Consider the following 18,519-nt stretch of genomic DNA (forward strand, 5'->3'; position numbering starts at 1 on the left):
CTTCACATCAAACTTACGCGCAATATACCTAGGAATTTAAAAAAAAACGTACTCACCAGGTATATGGAGCATGGAACTATGATATGTGTGTGAGTTACAAGTGCGGGGTGCCACACGCGCATGAGGTGCATTTTTTTTCTAAAACTATACAGTAGGCACATAGGTATATGGGAATACATAAAATGAAAAATAATGGACAAAAACAGGCGGGAACTTAGGATGATACAATATTTACAAATTCAGAAGTGCATATTATATATGATATGTACATGGGTGAGATGAGACGATATAGATAAAAAAAGAGAAAAATAATGACAAAATACAAGTGCATTCCAAAAAGAACGACGTCTATTCACATACACTTTTAAATCATTAAAATGACATTGTTTTGTCGGCGATAGTAATATTGTACTTTTATGTATGTACAGACAATAATAGATGCGTCGCGATAACGCACTGTGGGAGTACAAAAGAAAAAACATGTACATATATGTAACTATAATAACGTTACTTACAGCAGATGTAGATTCTTTAACGCTCTACACATATACACATATATAGTACACGCTGATAATGCATGCTCCCCTGCCCAGGTTGTAAGTACATACGTCCTCGTGATATTAGTTGCAAGCTGATTAATCAACACTGTTGTATCAGGGTAATACTGTGAGGAATGCGGCACAAAGTGCGATTCGAATTCCGTTCTCTCTCGAATTCAATTATATATATAAGCAGCTCGTTTTAAAACCTGTGCTATTATCTCACGTTATCCCGTAAGAAGGCGGTGCGAAATCACGTATGATGTTATCGCGCTAACTAAATGCTAGCGAAGTCAACATGGTAACTATCATGTAGATTACACACAGGTACTGTAATACCTATTACAAAAGCAACATTATGGCTGCATTCCATTTAACGCTCACAACGCTCATGGAATCATTTCATCCTTGTCGTTTATCAAATGTTAAATAAGAACAAACGATGCTCGCGAGCATTGCGAGCGTTAAGTGAAACGCAGTCTTTATCATCAGTGAAGAGACTGTAATCGTTTCAGACACATTAATCCTTAATGAAATTTGTTTGGCTTTCTCTAGTATGTAATTTTTTATATTGTATCAGTATAATCGACATCCTATCGTAGATCAGGCTAAGGCCTTGCGTACAATAGTAAAAATATTAGGAACAGAAATAAATATTAAATATTAGAAAAATAAAAAGATTAAACACATAAAGAATAACAAAGGACTGCACAATTAACATAAATAAGATATGACACTAATATAAATAAAATATGTCTTACATATTATATCATATTATATCGTCTTACACATACTATTATTTATATCCATTGTACGTTACATTTATAATCTCTATTCCTAATTTTTATTTTTATATTACTCAAAATTTATGTCCGTTTCTAATATTACTTCTATTAAAGCGGAAGGTCTATGTTTCTTAGTTTTTATAATTAATATTAGAACCAAAATTAAGTAATATTTTATGAAATTATTAAAAGAAATATACATATATTTTTTAATGCTTTTTACAATCGTAAAAAAGTATACAAACACAGTATCACTCCGATATAATTGTAGCTACAGGTTCTATGTAGTCACAGTTAGTCCTTGTTAGTGACAGACGCTACTTACAACGAGAGGCGAGCACGCATCTCGAGCAAACATGCGATAAATTAAGGCACATTTACGAGGGTTTCACAAGCATGCTGTAACATGAACTGCCGTTATCTCGATTATGGAAGATGACGGCTGTTTGTTTGTAGAATATTTAACGATGAGTCAATGCGAAATCAGATGTGAAGATCTTAACGTCCTTCCGATCAGAGGACGGTTAACTTTATAAGTCAAACTATCAAGTTATTATTATAAATTAATTACATTTCAAGTTAAGTATAAAACGTAATATTTATATATAATTTAAATTAACAATAACAAATATATATCTAAAGTTTAAGAATAATTTTTATAGAAGTTTTTTTTTTAGATTCCACAGAAATTTCCAATTACAATAATAGATGAGATAAACTGCAAAATGTTAAGGTAACTTAAAATACAATAACATGCTTTTCGTATCGTCAATAGATAGAGGTCAATAACTTAACTTCGTATAACGCGTTACTTATCAATCAGTCGTGAGTGAAATACAAGAAGAAATCGAAAATATCATAACCGCGTTCCTACGTTTATTCGCACGAAATCAACAAAACGAAGTCCAACGCGTATACGCACGAAAAACACGCTTTTCCCTTATTATTATCAACACAAAAGAAATCATTTTCGTACGTCTTCAGGATCACATTTTCTAGACCTCATTCTCAACTCGTATCGTTCACAAATGCGAAATAAAGAACGAGCTGCAACAAATTACGCATTTATCGCGAGCAGATAATAGTTTTATAGGCTATGACTAATTCTCTCCTGTTCTTTTTATGCATTTATTTTCATAGTATATTTATACTGCGTCGCAAGAAACAGTCATACAGAAATTATGTAAATCATTATATCAATAACAGGTTCATCAATTTCACTTCGAACATCATTTTAATTGTAAATTGTCACTGTCTCTAATAATGCAGCAAAATATTCTTACGTGCATAAAATACGTAGCAACAGTAATGAAATACGAATATTATTGATTCACAGAAAGAATGATTTTGCTGAAATACTTAAAAATTTAGCTAAATATATATGTATAATATATTTGAAAATAATTTTGTTTAAATCATTAAAATAATTATATGTAGGACACTGAAACTAGAATTAAAAATTTTTTACAGCATTATCATTAATGTTTAAGCGTTCTACATAATTATTTTGATAGTTTAACAAAATTATTTCCAAATCTGTATTTAATTAAATGTTTAGAGCTGTTATTTTAACAGAATTATTCTTTCCCTATAGCAAACATAATTTGGTGTAATTACTCATTGCTGGTAATAGATATAATTGTTAAATGTAATTATTATAAACATATGACAAATTGATCATGTTCAAACTGACTACGTAAAAATATGTTGTTTATGTATATATCTCCTTCGATAAGTTGACTTAGCGCTCATTCCATGCAAAAAGGTAAAGATCGGCAGTAACGAAAATGATACGTCTTTGTCACTGGCCATACGTGTGCGATTATTGTACAAGTGGATTAACATAATACTTTCGGCGTAAACAATTAATTACAATTAATTCAATTATATTTGAACTTAATATTTTGCACATATTTCTAATTACGTTTGGTCTTAACATAAATAACGTAAGAACCACATTGTAGACTGCTTATGATTTCGCAACAATTTATTGTATATATCTATTACATCGCATCCACGCGATTTTCTTGCACACTTAAATTGGACGGATTTATTCTTACTACGTCTAACAATTAAGCGTCTACATTTTGTTTAGATAATTGTAAATCAGCGAGAGAATAAAAATTATCTGCATGCCGCGGTGGAAAAAATTAAATTCGGCGATGAGATTTATACGTGTTTTACGTCCTCTCTCTCTCTCCCCTTCCCCCACACCCCTCTCTCATATTAATTGTTTTGGAAACTGCAACTGAATTGTCTGCTATTTAACTATCGTTATCGAATTTTGACCGCGATTTTACACAACAATACGATTCAAAATCCTCATCGAAGTATCGCAGGTCGTCCAGAACTTCGATTATCCTATTATTTTTTTCTATCTTATCTCCTATATATTATTGTTAATCAATAATAAATATTATTGTTTATACATTTCATGGAAGATCAGACCAGTGAATATATAATTATACACTCTGATAAGAGTTCGCTCATAAGATAAGTGTGCACGCGGACGTGACCAGCATGATTTGTGTTGTACAAGCGTTTGTTGCTGAGGCTGTTGCGAAGGCCAAAATACCGGAGAAGAGGATCGACCTTTGCATCTCTCTTTTTTTCTTATATCTTCGTATTTATAATATACTTTTAACTGAATTTTTTCATCTCTCTCTCTCTCTCTCTCTCTCTCTGTCTCTCTCTGTCTCTCTCTTTCTTTTCCTTCTTTCCTTCTCTTTCTCTCCATCTGTATAGAACTTCTATATAATCGTGCGCCAGTTTTGCAATGCCGATAACAGCGTGCACGGTCACTCACGCGATTTAAATACTTAATGTTCGCCAGTGATGTCACTGATACATAGACTTGACACAGACAAATTAGAATCCCATTTACCGATTTGTACTTCACGGAATATTTAATATTTAAAGATGCATCGATAGCGTAAAGAAAAAAGCAGAAAACATTTGATTTGTCAGTAAAACAACTTAATTTCTTTCTATGTAAAAGTAACGATTGTTACATTGAGAAAAAAATAGAGATTAACTTGACTAAATGCGTTTAGTTTGTAATAATTATTTAGTTCAAATATTTATGTATTTAAATTAACAAAATCTTGCAATTTAAAACATGTTATTTGTTTGAATTAACAAATATTTGGTTGAATTAACAAATATTTGCTTGACAGCCCGTGATCGCTACATTTAGTTGAATCAACTAATATTTTTTTGAAACAGCAACTTTTTTTCTTAATATATAGTATAACATGAGGTATAACACGCATATAATTAAATTCTATTATAAAGTTGTGTAATGTTAAAGAATGATTTTTTATCATTTAAATTCATTTAAAAATAAAATTTGTGTAAAAAATGATTTGTATATCAGAATATTGAATATATTCTCTATAAGACCATAAAATTATCACTATAACGAAAATAAATAAATTTTTCTTGAATATCGCATTGCACGTATTGCAAAATATTTTGGTTCCAAAATAAATGCAAGTAAAGGAAATAATCAAATTTGGAGAAATATATATATATAATAATACTCGTATATGTATAAAGGAAAGAAATAATTACCCCTATTATGAGAGATACCGAATTCATTTTGGGTAAATGCTAGAAGTTTATGGGCAGAATTTAAAAAAATAATAGATAATTTTAAAGGGAATTTAATAAGCTTTAAGATAATATTATGTAAAATTTAATTCGAATTCTATTTTTTTTTTAATTAAAGAAATGTAAAAAGTGAGCAAATCGCAAAGTCAAAAAATGTACTCCTAATATGAGATGTCCCGAGAAATCGATAATAAAACGCAAAGTATTGCAATTAAAAAAGTTTATTTAATGTTTCTAAAATATAAACACAGTCAGTGTGTGCGAAAAATGAGCATGTGATGGATATACTCAAAACTCGTCTTCAAGTAGTTGAAGTCAAATCATCACAGAAATAGGCATTCAATGTTCATTCCGGTTGTCCTTTTTATTATTATACAATAATATTTATACTTTAGCAACGATGTGACTATGAAATAGGAGCATAGGTTATTTCATACCTAAAAATACTCTGGGTATTTCATATTACGATTTCCATGCCTTACGATCGTCAAATCTAACTTTTGTAATTAAGCAATTCATCCCGTATTTTTCTATTAATACGATCTTACCCTGTCACTACATAAAAAATTTATTGACAAATATTTACTTATTAAATAATAAACAAGGTTTAAAGGCTCATCTTAATGAAATTTGAAAACATTCAAATTCTAAAATTTTTTCTTACAATAATTACAGGCGTGATCTAATAATAAATTGTCCACTAAATAGTTTTCAATCTAAGAACAATAAATTCATAGTAGAATCAATTAATAGCATTTTATTAGTTTAGCAGAAACGCCGCTATCTCATATTAGGCTGACTATTTCATAATAAGAGGCTTTTCTCATTTATATATGATAATATACGGCACATGTATATATAGGTTTCGTTTCTTTAATCATGAGCAATTGAAACTGTCACCGAAAAACAATTTAAGTCCAAAATAGGCTGGAACTTTTGTCGAAAAATATGTAACATAAAGCATAATCAAATTAATATAAGTTGATAAGCATATAGGTATAATATTGTAGGCATACTCATAAACTTCTATCTTTTCTTTGTACTTATGTCAACAACTTTTAATTAATATAATATAGTAAAATATAATTGTATTTATTGACTTTACTGTTTTTTATAATAAATAAAAAAGATAGAAAACGTATTAAAGGAATAATTACTTATTCAAGAAATAATAAAATCCCAAATTTTTTTTTTCATCTCTTATTTTAAATAAATCTTTCGTAAATTTGTTAAAACAACACAATATATACGATAAACTGATACACTACACTCACATAATGTAAATATAAAAAAAGTTTCACTAATGACAGTATAGATGACAGCTTAGAGTTCACGTTAACTTCACAATTCGCAAGTGTGCAATTTATAACTGTAAGGATACAGGCGGAGCCTATAGGCTTAATGAAATAAGATGCGATAATGATTTATATGATATTCAACTTACGGGGCCGCCTGGTCGCGATGAAGAGAAGATGTCTTGCCAGCATGTTGAATTATTGCTACGGCAATTGATCGAACAGGAATCGTGAATCGACTTACCGCGCTGCTCTGTCTATCAGTATTGCCTCGGCGACTGTCTGTCTAGCAACAAGATTTTATTTTTGTACTGATACCGTCTTATCATCGCGCCACGCTAAAAGCTCGATTTCATCCTGTGACGAGTCATCCGACTAACATGTGAAACTTTCGAAGACCTTTTGGTATTCATAGAAAAAACTAATCTATCTTCATCTGAAAATGATTTTCTCGAACTCACAGAATAAGTTAAATATTTAACAATCGCAGAAGATGATCATGAAACCAACGAGCTTGGGGGAACATGATCGGTTGACGTGATTAGACGCAGTGATAACTTAAACAGACATGACTCCACATGTTTGATACAAGTCGATTTCCTGCGGCACTGCATTTCAATAATCGAGATTTAGTATCGCGACTTCCTTAGGGAGTCTTCCTCATCGGGACTTAGAAATCGAAGGAAAAGAAAACTTCGCGGATGAATCGTTTGGCCAGATCGGAGCGCACTGAAGGTGCCGGGACGAGCACGAAAGTATTTCAATCCTCGTAGTGGGGATTTTTGTTTATCGACACCCCGGCTATTATCATGCCGGGATAAACATCACGTCTGATGCAATTCGCGTTGCTTATTGAGCCAGCGGCGATGCAGATAAGGGTTAACAAAGTGAGTCTTTAACTAAGACTTTATGGGAGTTTTCCAGCGGATTGCTAAAACGGAAACTTGCCTATTCGCCACTTCAGCGCAATAATTTCTTATTTTTCACTGGTCGAAAAAAGAGTTTGGCGACTTAATATTATTTTATTTAAATCTTAATAAATGAATGAAAAAGTTTAATTAATGATTTTAATTCATTATAATCTTTATTTTAATTTATAATGCCCCAATTTCGAAAAATACTATTGCATTATTTTAAATAAAATGATTTAATTTCACGCGTGACAAGTCAGAATGACGAAATTTAATTGCTAACATTTCAAAACTTTGCATGTCTGTTGAGCTTGTATTAAGAAAAATCAATATCAAAATTAAAAGGTTTGAAGAGTACAATTTGTTCATTGCGAAAAAATGCAGAAATTGATTTTTGCCAGCCTTTCTATTATTCAATTTTTAAAAAATGCATTCTCCCCTCTTATTGATAAAACTAATGAACTCTAAAATATTCCACCCATAAGGACTGTCATTTGATAATAAAGCTCAAGATTTATCTCCTCATAAGTATTAAACGCATCGCGGGGATCGTCGGCCGACTCGCGGTTGGAAAGATCGGACACGAGTGTTAGATAAGAGAAAACGTGACCGGTATGCATGTTTCCCTGTCTGTATCTTTATTCGCGTGTGAAAAAATTGGTCGATCTTGCTCTCTTGATCGTTGTCGAACAGTTCATTTGTTGACCTCCGTATGCATCAATTTGCAAAAATGACATTACCTCGATCCGATGATTTCGTCTTTTACATAACATGCTGCGCCGATATCTCCCCCGCGACTTTTCGCTCCAATTCTATCTGATTAGACTTTGATAATTCCCGCTCATCCTCCAATCTATTTTATACGATGATCTTACCGTTATTTAACAAACTCGAGGTATCAAAGTCTCAACGCATCAAAATCATTCTCTGAGAGTTATCACGTCAAACCTTTTAGACAGTAAAAACGTCGATTTTTTTTCGAGATATCGTAATGTTTGCTATAAAAGTTTGCGATATTCTGTACTCCTGCAGTCTTATTAAGTCATATTCTATTTTAACGCAGATAATTTTCTAAAATAACGCAGATATTTCTTTCTTCGCAGATATTATAATATTTTTGGAATTTGTTCGAATTTTACAAATATTAAAATTAAACGAAAATAAAAACGAAATTAAAAAGTACAATTTTTTTTTCTTTCTAGAAATAAAAATATTAGTTTGTCAAATAGTAAAACTTTTGCTTATAAAAAATCATATTCTACTGTATCTTTTCAACTTTGACTTTTTTTTAGAAATAAAATTGTATAAAAATAAGATTTAATTGTAAATTATTCTCAAGCTAATTTATATTTATAACATTTTTCACACACTCAGCAACTTATTATTTATTAATGTGATTAGAATTATTCTCAAGAAGCAGATTATGCCCCAGTACAGATGTACTTGTCAGTGCCTTTAAGCTATAAGGCATGTTATCAATCACTATCATACTCTTTCACTGTATAATGATTATTCTTGATTAAAAACCCTCGTCCGCGCGTGTGTTTTTCTAAACGCGACTCGACTTATGTCAGAGTCTGCAGTAGTCGTCATTATCTTATCACTCTCGCTTCATATCAGCATTGCAAAACTAACGTTGCACACTAATGCAATGTTCTCTACCAAATATCTATCTCTTCAGCAGAGTACTTAGCAGAAGTACCTTAATACTCGTGTCTAAATACAAAATTTTTTACATCTTAAAAAATATAGCCGTAGATTTAACGCTATTGATGTTAAATGTAATTCTCATTGTATTAATTGTGTTGATGTGAATTTAACTGTTAGCGTGTAATTAAATTAATTAAACACCAGGGTTTTAAATCCACATCATCTTGATGTTTTATATTAACACCAACACGAAGAAAATTATATGAACACCGACATGGTGTTAAATATACAACCATATTTTTTGTAGAGCTGATCGATTTTGATAAAATAGGAGCAGAAATGTTAAATAGTTGAATTGTTAAATAGTCGAATTAATCTAGATTTAGTGCAACATCATTGCAAAAATTAACGTAAAATGTAACGCCGCGCTAACGTGATATTCTTTACCAGATTTCTGTGTCGTTACTAGAATATTTGAGTACTCTAGCCGGTTCTAAATCCAAAGCCCTCGGTCTAGGACTAGTTGGCACCGATTGAAGAGGTACAGTTACCAAAGATGTGTTGTCAAAGATCACGTTGTTATTGACCCGTGGTTCCGGACTGGAGATTGTCTCCGGATAATTGATTCTCTCCTTCAGTAACTCCTCCTGTAGCTCCTCGGAGGGCGTCCTGCAAATCTTGAACGACTTCTCTGTTTGATTACTCGTGGAGAGTTTCTTGATGAACATAATCGGACTATTCGCCATGCGATAACTTTCGCTACGTTTCACTTTGCGATCTGTCTTATCGCCGCGCGTTGAATCGGAATTTTTTGCGGTCTGATTATTTAAGTCCGTACAATCGACAGCCGCGTTCTTATCAACAATGTCGCAATCGCTGAGTATCGTATTCTCATTTTGACTATCGGAATTAAGCTTTTTTCTACAAAAATTTGGAGTATCGAGATCCGAAACCAGTAGTTTCCTACCTAACTTAGGCGTATTGCCAGTTACTCTCAAGATCTTCGGATAAAGAGCCGACTTCTCAAAGTCTAGTCGCGAGTTCGCGGAATTAAGATCGACAGAGTGGTTGACTTTTGACGGAGCGATCACGCGAACGCTTGTCTCGACTGTATCATCGTTGAGCATTGGCGGATGGTTCTCGTCGCGATCGAATTTGCACTTTGTTTGTTTGTCAATCTGAGAGTTTCCATGGCAAATCCTGGATCTGTCCGGCTCCGGGAGCTTATTACTCGGTGCCAGAGCGGGAGTCAGGTTGCCGGGAATCTGTCTAGACTCATCTTTAGAGCGCGACGGAGCGGTCGCAGTGCGTAATGCCTCTAATCTACCAGTGCGGCAATCGCGGTGCTCGTCAGTGCTGGACGTCTTACCTTCGTCACCTTGCACGTTGACGTAAGCCCCGCGGACTTGTCTGTGGGGACTGTTCGGGCTCGTGGGACCAACCACGGTCGTCGGCGTGCGCACATAATCCGGACTGATCGCGCGATCGGAACTCCGCGCCGCCCGAATGATTAGCTTGCCCAACTGAGGTGATGTTGGTGGTGTGATTTTAATGCTCGGAGCATCCACGACGTCGATGTTTTTTGTGACGGTGCGGATATTCGGTATTGCGCGATGAAGCAATGGCGATGGACTTGGTGACACTCCTTCCCTTACGAAAGGACCTAGATATTGTGTGAAAAGCTGAATTAAATGCACTTCATTAAGAAATTCTAATCTAAAGAATTAATTTTAACTTAATGATTAGAAATTCTAATCTAAAGAATACGTTCTAAATTAATGATTATATTTGATAATTTATTTTGTTGATTAGTTAACTTCATCAGGATTCTTTTTGCGTGTCGAAATTTATGTGTTGAAAACAAAAAATATTATATAGTAACTTAATATAATTTAATATATAATTTATAAATTTAAGTTAAAATTTTATAGTGAAACAAAAATTCTTAATTTTGATAGATCAGGCTAATAGAAAGAATAATATTGAATAATTGAAATAATAATCAAAGTACCTGGATTAAATGTCGTGTGCGCTCCCTTTCTTCTCTTCAGGCTATCGGACGAGTAGACGACTTTGCCCTCGGAATCTAGAGTGACTCGAGCGCCCTGTCTCTTTCTCTCTAATGATGAATCCGGTTTCTTCGGCAACTCGCTCAGACTCACATACTCGGCGTCCTTCTTGAAGATATCGGAATTGGCATAGGTGGTAGTTGGTCGAACGGTGGATGTGCCTAATGACAACGACGACGACGGTGATGATGAAATCGGGCCCGCGGGATGTTTATCGTTGTTGTTCCTCACGTCGGCTATGGTCACATAGTCGCCGGAGTCTGCATTCGAGAGCTCTTGCATGGCGCTGTTCTTCGTGACGTGCTTCTTGCCCGGAAGTACGCCGCGAAGCTTGCCTAGAACTCCGCTCAGCGGACTAATTTTGATCGACGACGATGTCTGGCCTGTCGTCGCTGTTGTCTGCGGTCTGTCGTTACTAACAGCTGCTGGTAATACCTGTACGGTAGCATATAAATTTTTGTCTTGGCCATTGATCACTTCCATCTTAGAAGTGCCGACAGTGGCAGACATTAACACTGAACCGCCGCCCTGAAGTTCAGTTCTCCTTGATTCATTTTTCTTTTCGCTCTGATCCGTTTCTCTCGCGTGCTCGTCGTCGGATACGGGTGGTGTGATTACGCACATCGACGGAATCCGACTGGTTGTGATTGCTGTCTTCGAGCGGATCCTCTCGATTCTCTCACAGCCTTCTAGATCGCTAGACTCTGAGTATTCAAACTCGGAGCAGGAACGACCGGTACAGGCCGGACTTGAGGCAGATTCGACGGGAGATGAGGATGTGTTGTGGCCGCTATCGGGTGATTCGCCACCATTCTGACCATGAACCTGTCGATAAAAATTAAATATATTAAAAATATAGATCGAAGGATAAATACTTACATAATTTCTACAAATATTATTCCAAGTGTACAAAAATATTTAATAATTTTATACAAGTTTAAGTTAAGTTTGATTATAGTTAATAATTTAATACAATAGCAATTTGTTCTAAGGATGGGTGATACAGTGCCGATATTTTAAATATCGATAGATATTTTTGGACTTTTTTCTCGACATTTTATTTCGATATCGTGTGTTAACATTTAAACAGAAATATCAAACTTTCGTTTCAATACGATTTGTTAGCCCGTGTTTTTAGTATGGATTGAGATTGGATTGAAAGTTAATGCAAAATTTATTAAACTTTTTAGATTAGTTTCCCTATGTCTTTGCGCAGTACACACAGAACGTAACGACATTTGTCGCGCAGCAAGGACTTGGTGTGTGTAATGTAATTAAAAAAAAAATTTTGATTGAAATACTTATTTAAAAAAGTTGATGAAATAGTCTAAAAAATTATCTCTAATCGTTATTTTTACAAGAAAGATCGATTTTTTGAGCATATCGATATCAACAATATTGCAAATTATTTAACCGATATTTTGGTATATCAATATTTTTGTTTACGATACATTGTAATACGAAATATGGAGATTTTTTTTCTGTATCTAATTTATTCCCCATTTATTTAATTTATTGTCCATTTCTAATTTATTCTCTTCAGCATATACAGAGTGTCCAGTAATAACTGCATTAGCTCTTGCGAGCAGGTAGAGCGAACTAAACTGATTGTGAATCGAAAAGTCCTGTATCATTTTGCAATTATCGCAATAATTAATGAGATATTAATTTTTAAAGATCAGCGAATAAGCACGTTTGATCCCGTCTGCCGCCAAGTGCACGTCTGTCATCCGCAGTTGCTAGACGCGTGCACGTGGTGGGGAGTTGATTGGCAACCGCACCGCATAGATCGCCGCTATCCATGCCGCTACTGAAGCAGTGTGGCACCCGCTGCGCTAGCCAGCAGCGCAATTCCTTCTATCTTTCTATCACTCTTTTGCCTTATCTATTCTATCTATATTATCACTTATCATAGCCTCAATATAATTTTTAGAAAATATATTTTATATATTTTAATATAAAAATTGATGCTAATATTTTTATATTAATTTAATAAAAAAATAATTTTAAGAAACGTGTTCATTTTAAAATAGAAGAACAAAAGTTAATTAAAATTGGGATTATTTTGTTTATATGCACAAGAGATATTGATGTTATATGATTAAAAATTAATATAATTTATATAAAAATTTCATTTTTAATATAAAATCCAATATTAATTATTTAATCTCGTATATTTAACTTTGTCCCATTTTCATAGAATTTTTTATCTCTTAAGAAATATATAAATATTCAGTTTAATTTGCAATTTTATTCCGTTGTCTCTTATCACAATTAAAATATTGAAGCTTGAATTTACCATAGCAACAACTGTGAGGCTAGACTTGCGCTCGGGAGGCGGTGGTGCCATAAGCGCAGTGCAAACTGTTCCAGCCGAGCTGGTTGTCGTGGAAGTTGATCCTCTGCCAAACAATTCGTACTCGTTCTCCACAATCGGCGAAGTGGGGTCCGAGCCAATGTCATTAGTTTTGGTCAAAGGACTTTGTGGCATGGGTTCCTCCTCCCTAAGAGTTTTCAGGCCCGAGTCCATGTGAAACGAAGTATAATATCCTTCCGTGTCGCAGGAGTATACCGACGATGTTTCGCCATCATCGGAAAAAGGTACCACCGTGATGTCTTGTATGATATCTGGTGTTAGAGTGCCTTCAGAAGTTACCGAAGACGAGGCTGAGGTGTCCCTTCCTTTCAATCGCCTCATGTGACTTAGGGAAGTAGAGGATGTGCCGATAGAAGCTGTCGTCGTGGATCTGAGATAATATTTTAGATATATTTTTGAATTAAGCGCGCGCGTGCGCGCGAATATAAATTTTTTCTTTAATCTAAAATAATCTCTTTGTAACTCATAATCTCTAATTCAAGAAATTGAGAACAAAATTCAATTCGCGGAAATTGAAAGAAAAATGTTTAAAAAAGCAGATTTTTGCTTAAAAAGAGATGTAAGTAAAAGAAATGTTTTTTTAAGATTTTGCCTTCTTGGGTATAAAATTATTTAAAAATTTATGGCGTTTGGGGAACAGTTCAAAAATTCAGCAAAAACATTGAAATTTAGAAATATATCATACTCATGCTTAATTCTCGAAATGTTTTTAACCCTTTTTTGATAGTCTCCTTTAATTGAGTTTCGTATAAAATTTAAAGAATTTCTATAATTGATTGTTTTGTTAGATATACTCAAATATCTAAAATCCATTTTAAAGATCTGCTGTAATTTTTAATAAATTAAGACAATGACCATGCTAGGAAATATGCAATTGGCAACCAGTAAAATACAAAATTTCCGCCAATATCGGTGGAAATTTTCTTCGCTGAGATAGGACTGTATATATATCTCTAGATCTAAAAGTATAGATAATTCAATAAGAAAAAAAATGTCAATAGTTACAAAATAAATATTTTGCAGAACGCGACCATTGAGATAATACATTAAAAAAAAAATTACTAAACCTTAATACATATTTCTTTGAATAGTACTAATAATACGTACACATTTTATTTACAGTAAATAAATATTTACTCAATAAAAAATAATAGTTAAATCAAATTAATGATTTGTGTATCAAATAAGTACGTATATGCTTACATTTAGTAAACATTTATTTAAAACTATTCAAATAAATATTTATTAAAATTTTTTTTTTTCAATGTATTGTGTTTTTGATTTCTTCTTACTTAGGCTGATGCGTAGTAGTGGTGGTCTCGCTACCGATGCTGGCCCTTCCGCTTTCGGACGAGGCGCTCCAGTTTCCGGAACTCGAATGCGGTGCATCGTCGCGGTTGCTGCCCTTTCGTCGTTCTCGCCTCTGGGTGGCGCTTTCGCGCAATTTCACGCTCGGCTGTTTGTTGTCCGTGCTCGGTATTGACATGGGTATGCTAGCCGTACTCTTACCACTCGAGCTAGACGAACTCGGCTTCCTCTCGTGCGACTTGTCCCTCCTGCGTCTTGTAGTCACCGTCTCGTAAATATTGATCTCCTCCGGCGATCTCGTTTGACCTTGAGCCTGCTCGTTTCTCTCCACGCTGATTATTGTCATTTCCTGCTGTTGTTGCTGATTCGATTTCGGACTGATTAATTTCAGTCTAGACATACCCCACGCCTTCAGCGTGTTGAAGTGCGACTTCTTTTCTGTGGGTGAGTCCTTTTTGACGAAGCCCAAGACATCCGTGCTCGCTGAACGATGCGCTCTCGGCGTGGTACTTGGCATTGTTTCCTCGGGCTCGTCGCCAGTCGTCTCCCTACAGCGATAAATAATCTCAATAACGTGAACATGATGCGAAGTACTGTAGTAAGTGCGATTTGCATCGTACGTTTTAAGAATTTAAGCACGACAGATTCACGCGCGAACATGTTATGATTAATTGGATAAATCACGATGACGATTTTGTTACAGATTTATTATATTCGCGTATACTTCAATTGATAAGTTAGATTGTTACAGCCCGTGGAGGTCTCACATGCCATAGCGTACGACAATGATACAAGGAGAGAGAAAGAAAGAGAAATGATCTGAAATTATTATCATGCCAATGGGAGTATAAAGATAGAATAAGGGAGATTCTTCATGCTTGGATGACTACGAAAATATGAGCGCACTTTATCGAGCGTGACAAATCGCCGACTTTCGAGGTACAGATCTCCAGAACCACGTCCTTATAGTAACAGAACCGCTGCGATAAGAGTCCGAGCAAAATGCATACTTCTTGATTATACGAGTATATTTATCATGTGAAAGTTGAAGAGATGTTGAACATTCTATGATTGGTCCATTAATCCCTTAAATGATCGAATAAGGCATTTCTTAGTATTCTTTAATAATTCTTTTTAAACGACAATGAAAAATTATTTTTATTATACGGATTGTAGATTGAGAAATAGATCTTCTAAAACGATTACTTTCATGAAACGTGAAACAATGAAGGATTAACAAAATAATTTTCATTAATTCTGAAGTTTAAGTAGCTCATACACTAAAAGAACGATTTTGCATAAGTATTCAAAAAGAGCTTAGCAAGATAAGTATGTGTATTGTATATACTATCCTCGCATTTATCTGGTCGAGATTTTTACAATAAGTTAGTAGCGATGCAAGAATGAATTCCGTAAAACATTATATCTGAAAAAAATTTTTGATAGGAGTTATAAGGGTAAAACTGAAAATCGACAAGACGAATTTTCTTTTCAATGGATAAATTGATGATTTTGACGAAAGAAAAATATGTTATGGGGTTCAATGGTGCGATGTTTAAAAAAAATTATAAAAATTTTTTTTTTCCAAAAAAAAAATCGGTTGAAAAAAGTTTTCAAAGTTTTAAATATTTTTTTTTAGTAGGATGTGAGATACTACTACCATTTTTTACTAAAATGATCTTCGACTCATCTAGTAAAACATATTTATTTAATAAACATATATATATATTTAATTTTTTAAACACAACAGAAAGGTAGTACATGTACAAAGGTAGTACAGCTTAAAAAAATAAAGAGTTTGAGCGTGCACCGTACGATTAGCCGGGTGTTGTATGAGATTCGGCTATATACTTAGGTATTAAATTCACCTATGTATACATGGAGATATTCAGGAAAGAGGGGGTCCAAATGATCCTGATAGCACACATCCACTCACATTGGTCGGTGCCTAATAATGTTTTACTACTTTACTAATGAGAATATTTTATTTTTAATTGGCCAATTAGCGATGTATTCTATCGAAATTTCTCTTTTATTTTTAATTGTAAAGAACACAATTTTCCTGCTTTGTGTGAGTTTTTTGCTATTACATAAAATTTTTTTTTTCTTTTCGTTATGAAATCATGTAAGTAATTTTTAATATATACTTCTGTTAGTTCGAACATACAATAATAATATTAAAGAATTAAACATTTTGCTTGTAATAACTATATTGTCTTTCTTTTGAAAAAAAAGTCTAAAAAAATAAGTAAAAGTTACATAACGTACAAAATGTAGCTTTTTTCCTCTTAAATGCGGAGATAGTATACACGTACTTATCTTGCTAGGTCCTTTATGTAGACAGATCTTTATATGGATAGATAGGTAGAGCGGAAAATAATTTTGTTGGGCCATCAAAATAATTATGTAGTATGATGAGCAAAGGTGCAAAAAAAAGTTTTGACGTTTTAGCAACTAATTTGAGCGTCTTGCATAATTATCTTGATAGCCCAATAAAATTCAGAATTCAGATTTCTATCTAAACTTTTAGACATTTTAGCAAAACTGTTCTTTTCGTGTAACCTAATAACGCTTTGTGGTGCAAAGCAGAATTTTAATGACATTAATTTCGGACACGAAATACAAAACAGAAAATCGTTTGTTTATAACCTAATATAGTAGTAATTAAATGAGCGGTGAAAACAAATAATATTAGATGAGTTCTCAAAATTTCTCAGTTTGAAGTGGTTTGAAGGATCAATTATGGCAAGACACTAACCCTCCGATAGCTTGTCGAATCTCCTTTTGATCGGTACCGGCGATCGTATTTCGTCTCTTCCCTCTCGGCCTACGTGGTCGCGATCTCCTCTTCACCGCCATTTCCTGAGTCTCTGGCCCTGACAGCAAAGACCTTCTTCTCATCGACATTCTTTCGAAACCTCGTCCGCTTACATCCACTGCTACGATTTCCGCTGGGAATCTATGATGAAAGCGTATATTTTGGTATCACAATAGAGAGTTTGTCGGTCTCTCATTGATACAAAATTGAATGAAACTGGAGAACATATCAAGTCACGTAACAGGAAACCGTGTGACAGACTTTTGACTTATATATGCTCACACGTGTTAGTTTATATGTATATAAATTATGTTATAAACTGCATATGTGTATAAACTGTTAGTTTATAAAAATGTCATATTTTATATTTAAACTACAGATTACATTAATTTGACTGAACTTTTCATAAATTACTCTATAAATTAGCGATTTTTATTCAAAATTTAATTTTCTTTGCCAATGTTTATCAATATTTTTTTCTCTAATATTAAATCAATAACATTTGTATTATATTAATCAGATATAAATATGATAATTTCTTTAAGATGCAATTAGTAAAAATGTCCAATATTATATTAAATATTATTAACCTTCCTAAATATTGGGTTGGTCAAAAAGTTCGTGCCGTTTTTTTAGCTAAAAGTTATATATAGAATACTTGTTGTTGTTATAATACCATTAAATAGAGCAAAGTTTTAGCTTCAAAAATTGGTTTTTTAAATTGCGATACGATGATTTTTAATGAAGCAATCAAAATGTTCCTTTTATTTAATTCGCGATAACTCAGTAACAAAAAATTTGAGGAACATTAAAAAAAAAACGATTTTGTAGGAAAAACTTTAAACTTTCACTTGGATGAAAAGCCGAAAATTTTCGCAAATTTTTTCTTAGCAAACAATAGACCCAAAGTTAAAAAAAATTTTCCATCTTTTTCAATTCGTAGTTTTCTGTACGTAAAAATGACCAAACTCACAGAAACTCAAAAAACATAGTAACCTTTAGAAAGTAGAATTTCCTAATCTTTTTTTTAATTTAAATTTCGTTTGTTTTTGATGAAGATATTTTGATGAAGATATTGTAAATACAATTTTGTGCTAAAAAAACCGGCACAAACTTTCTAGGGGATCAACCCAAAATAAAGGATTTTTTATTATT

At 33.4% G+C, this 18,519-nt stretch overlaps 1 protein-coding gene across 1 annotated transcript in view; it reads right to left on the reverse strand.

Annotated features, from left to right (window-relative positions):
* The window catches only part of LOC108748678, a 119,214-nt gene that overhangs the window by 7,581 nt on the left and 93,114 nt on the right, over positions 1–18,519 (reverse strand). The window contains exons 4-8 of the mRNA XM_018486947.1: positions 17,305–17,505; positions 14,531–15,094; positions 13,161–13,608; positions 10,804–11,686; positions 10,162–10,455 (exon numbers count right to left, since the gene is read on the reverse strand). Of these exons, the coding sequence (XP_018342449.1) occupies positions 10,162–10,455; positions 10,804–11,686; positions 13,161–13,608; positions 14,531–15,094; positions 17,305–17,505 (2,390 nt within the window). The remainder of the gene's footprint in view (positions 1–10,161; positions 10,456–10,803; positions 11,687–13,160; positions 13,609–14,530; positions 15,095–17,304; positions 17,506–18,519) is intronic.

Source organism: Trachymyrmex septentrionalis, unplaced genomic scaffold (assembly GCF_001594115.1).
Source record: "Trachymyrmex septentrionalis isolate Tsep2-gDNA-1 unplaced genomic scaffold, Tsep1.0 scaffold24, whole genome shotgun sequence".
Lineage (NCBI taxonomy): Eukaryota > Metazoa > Arthropoda > Insecta > Hymenoptera > Formicidae > Trachymyrmex > Trachymyrmex septentrionalis.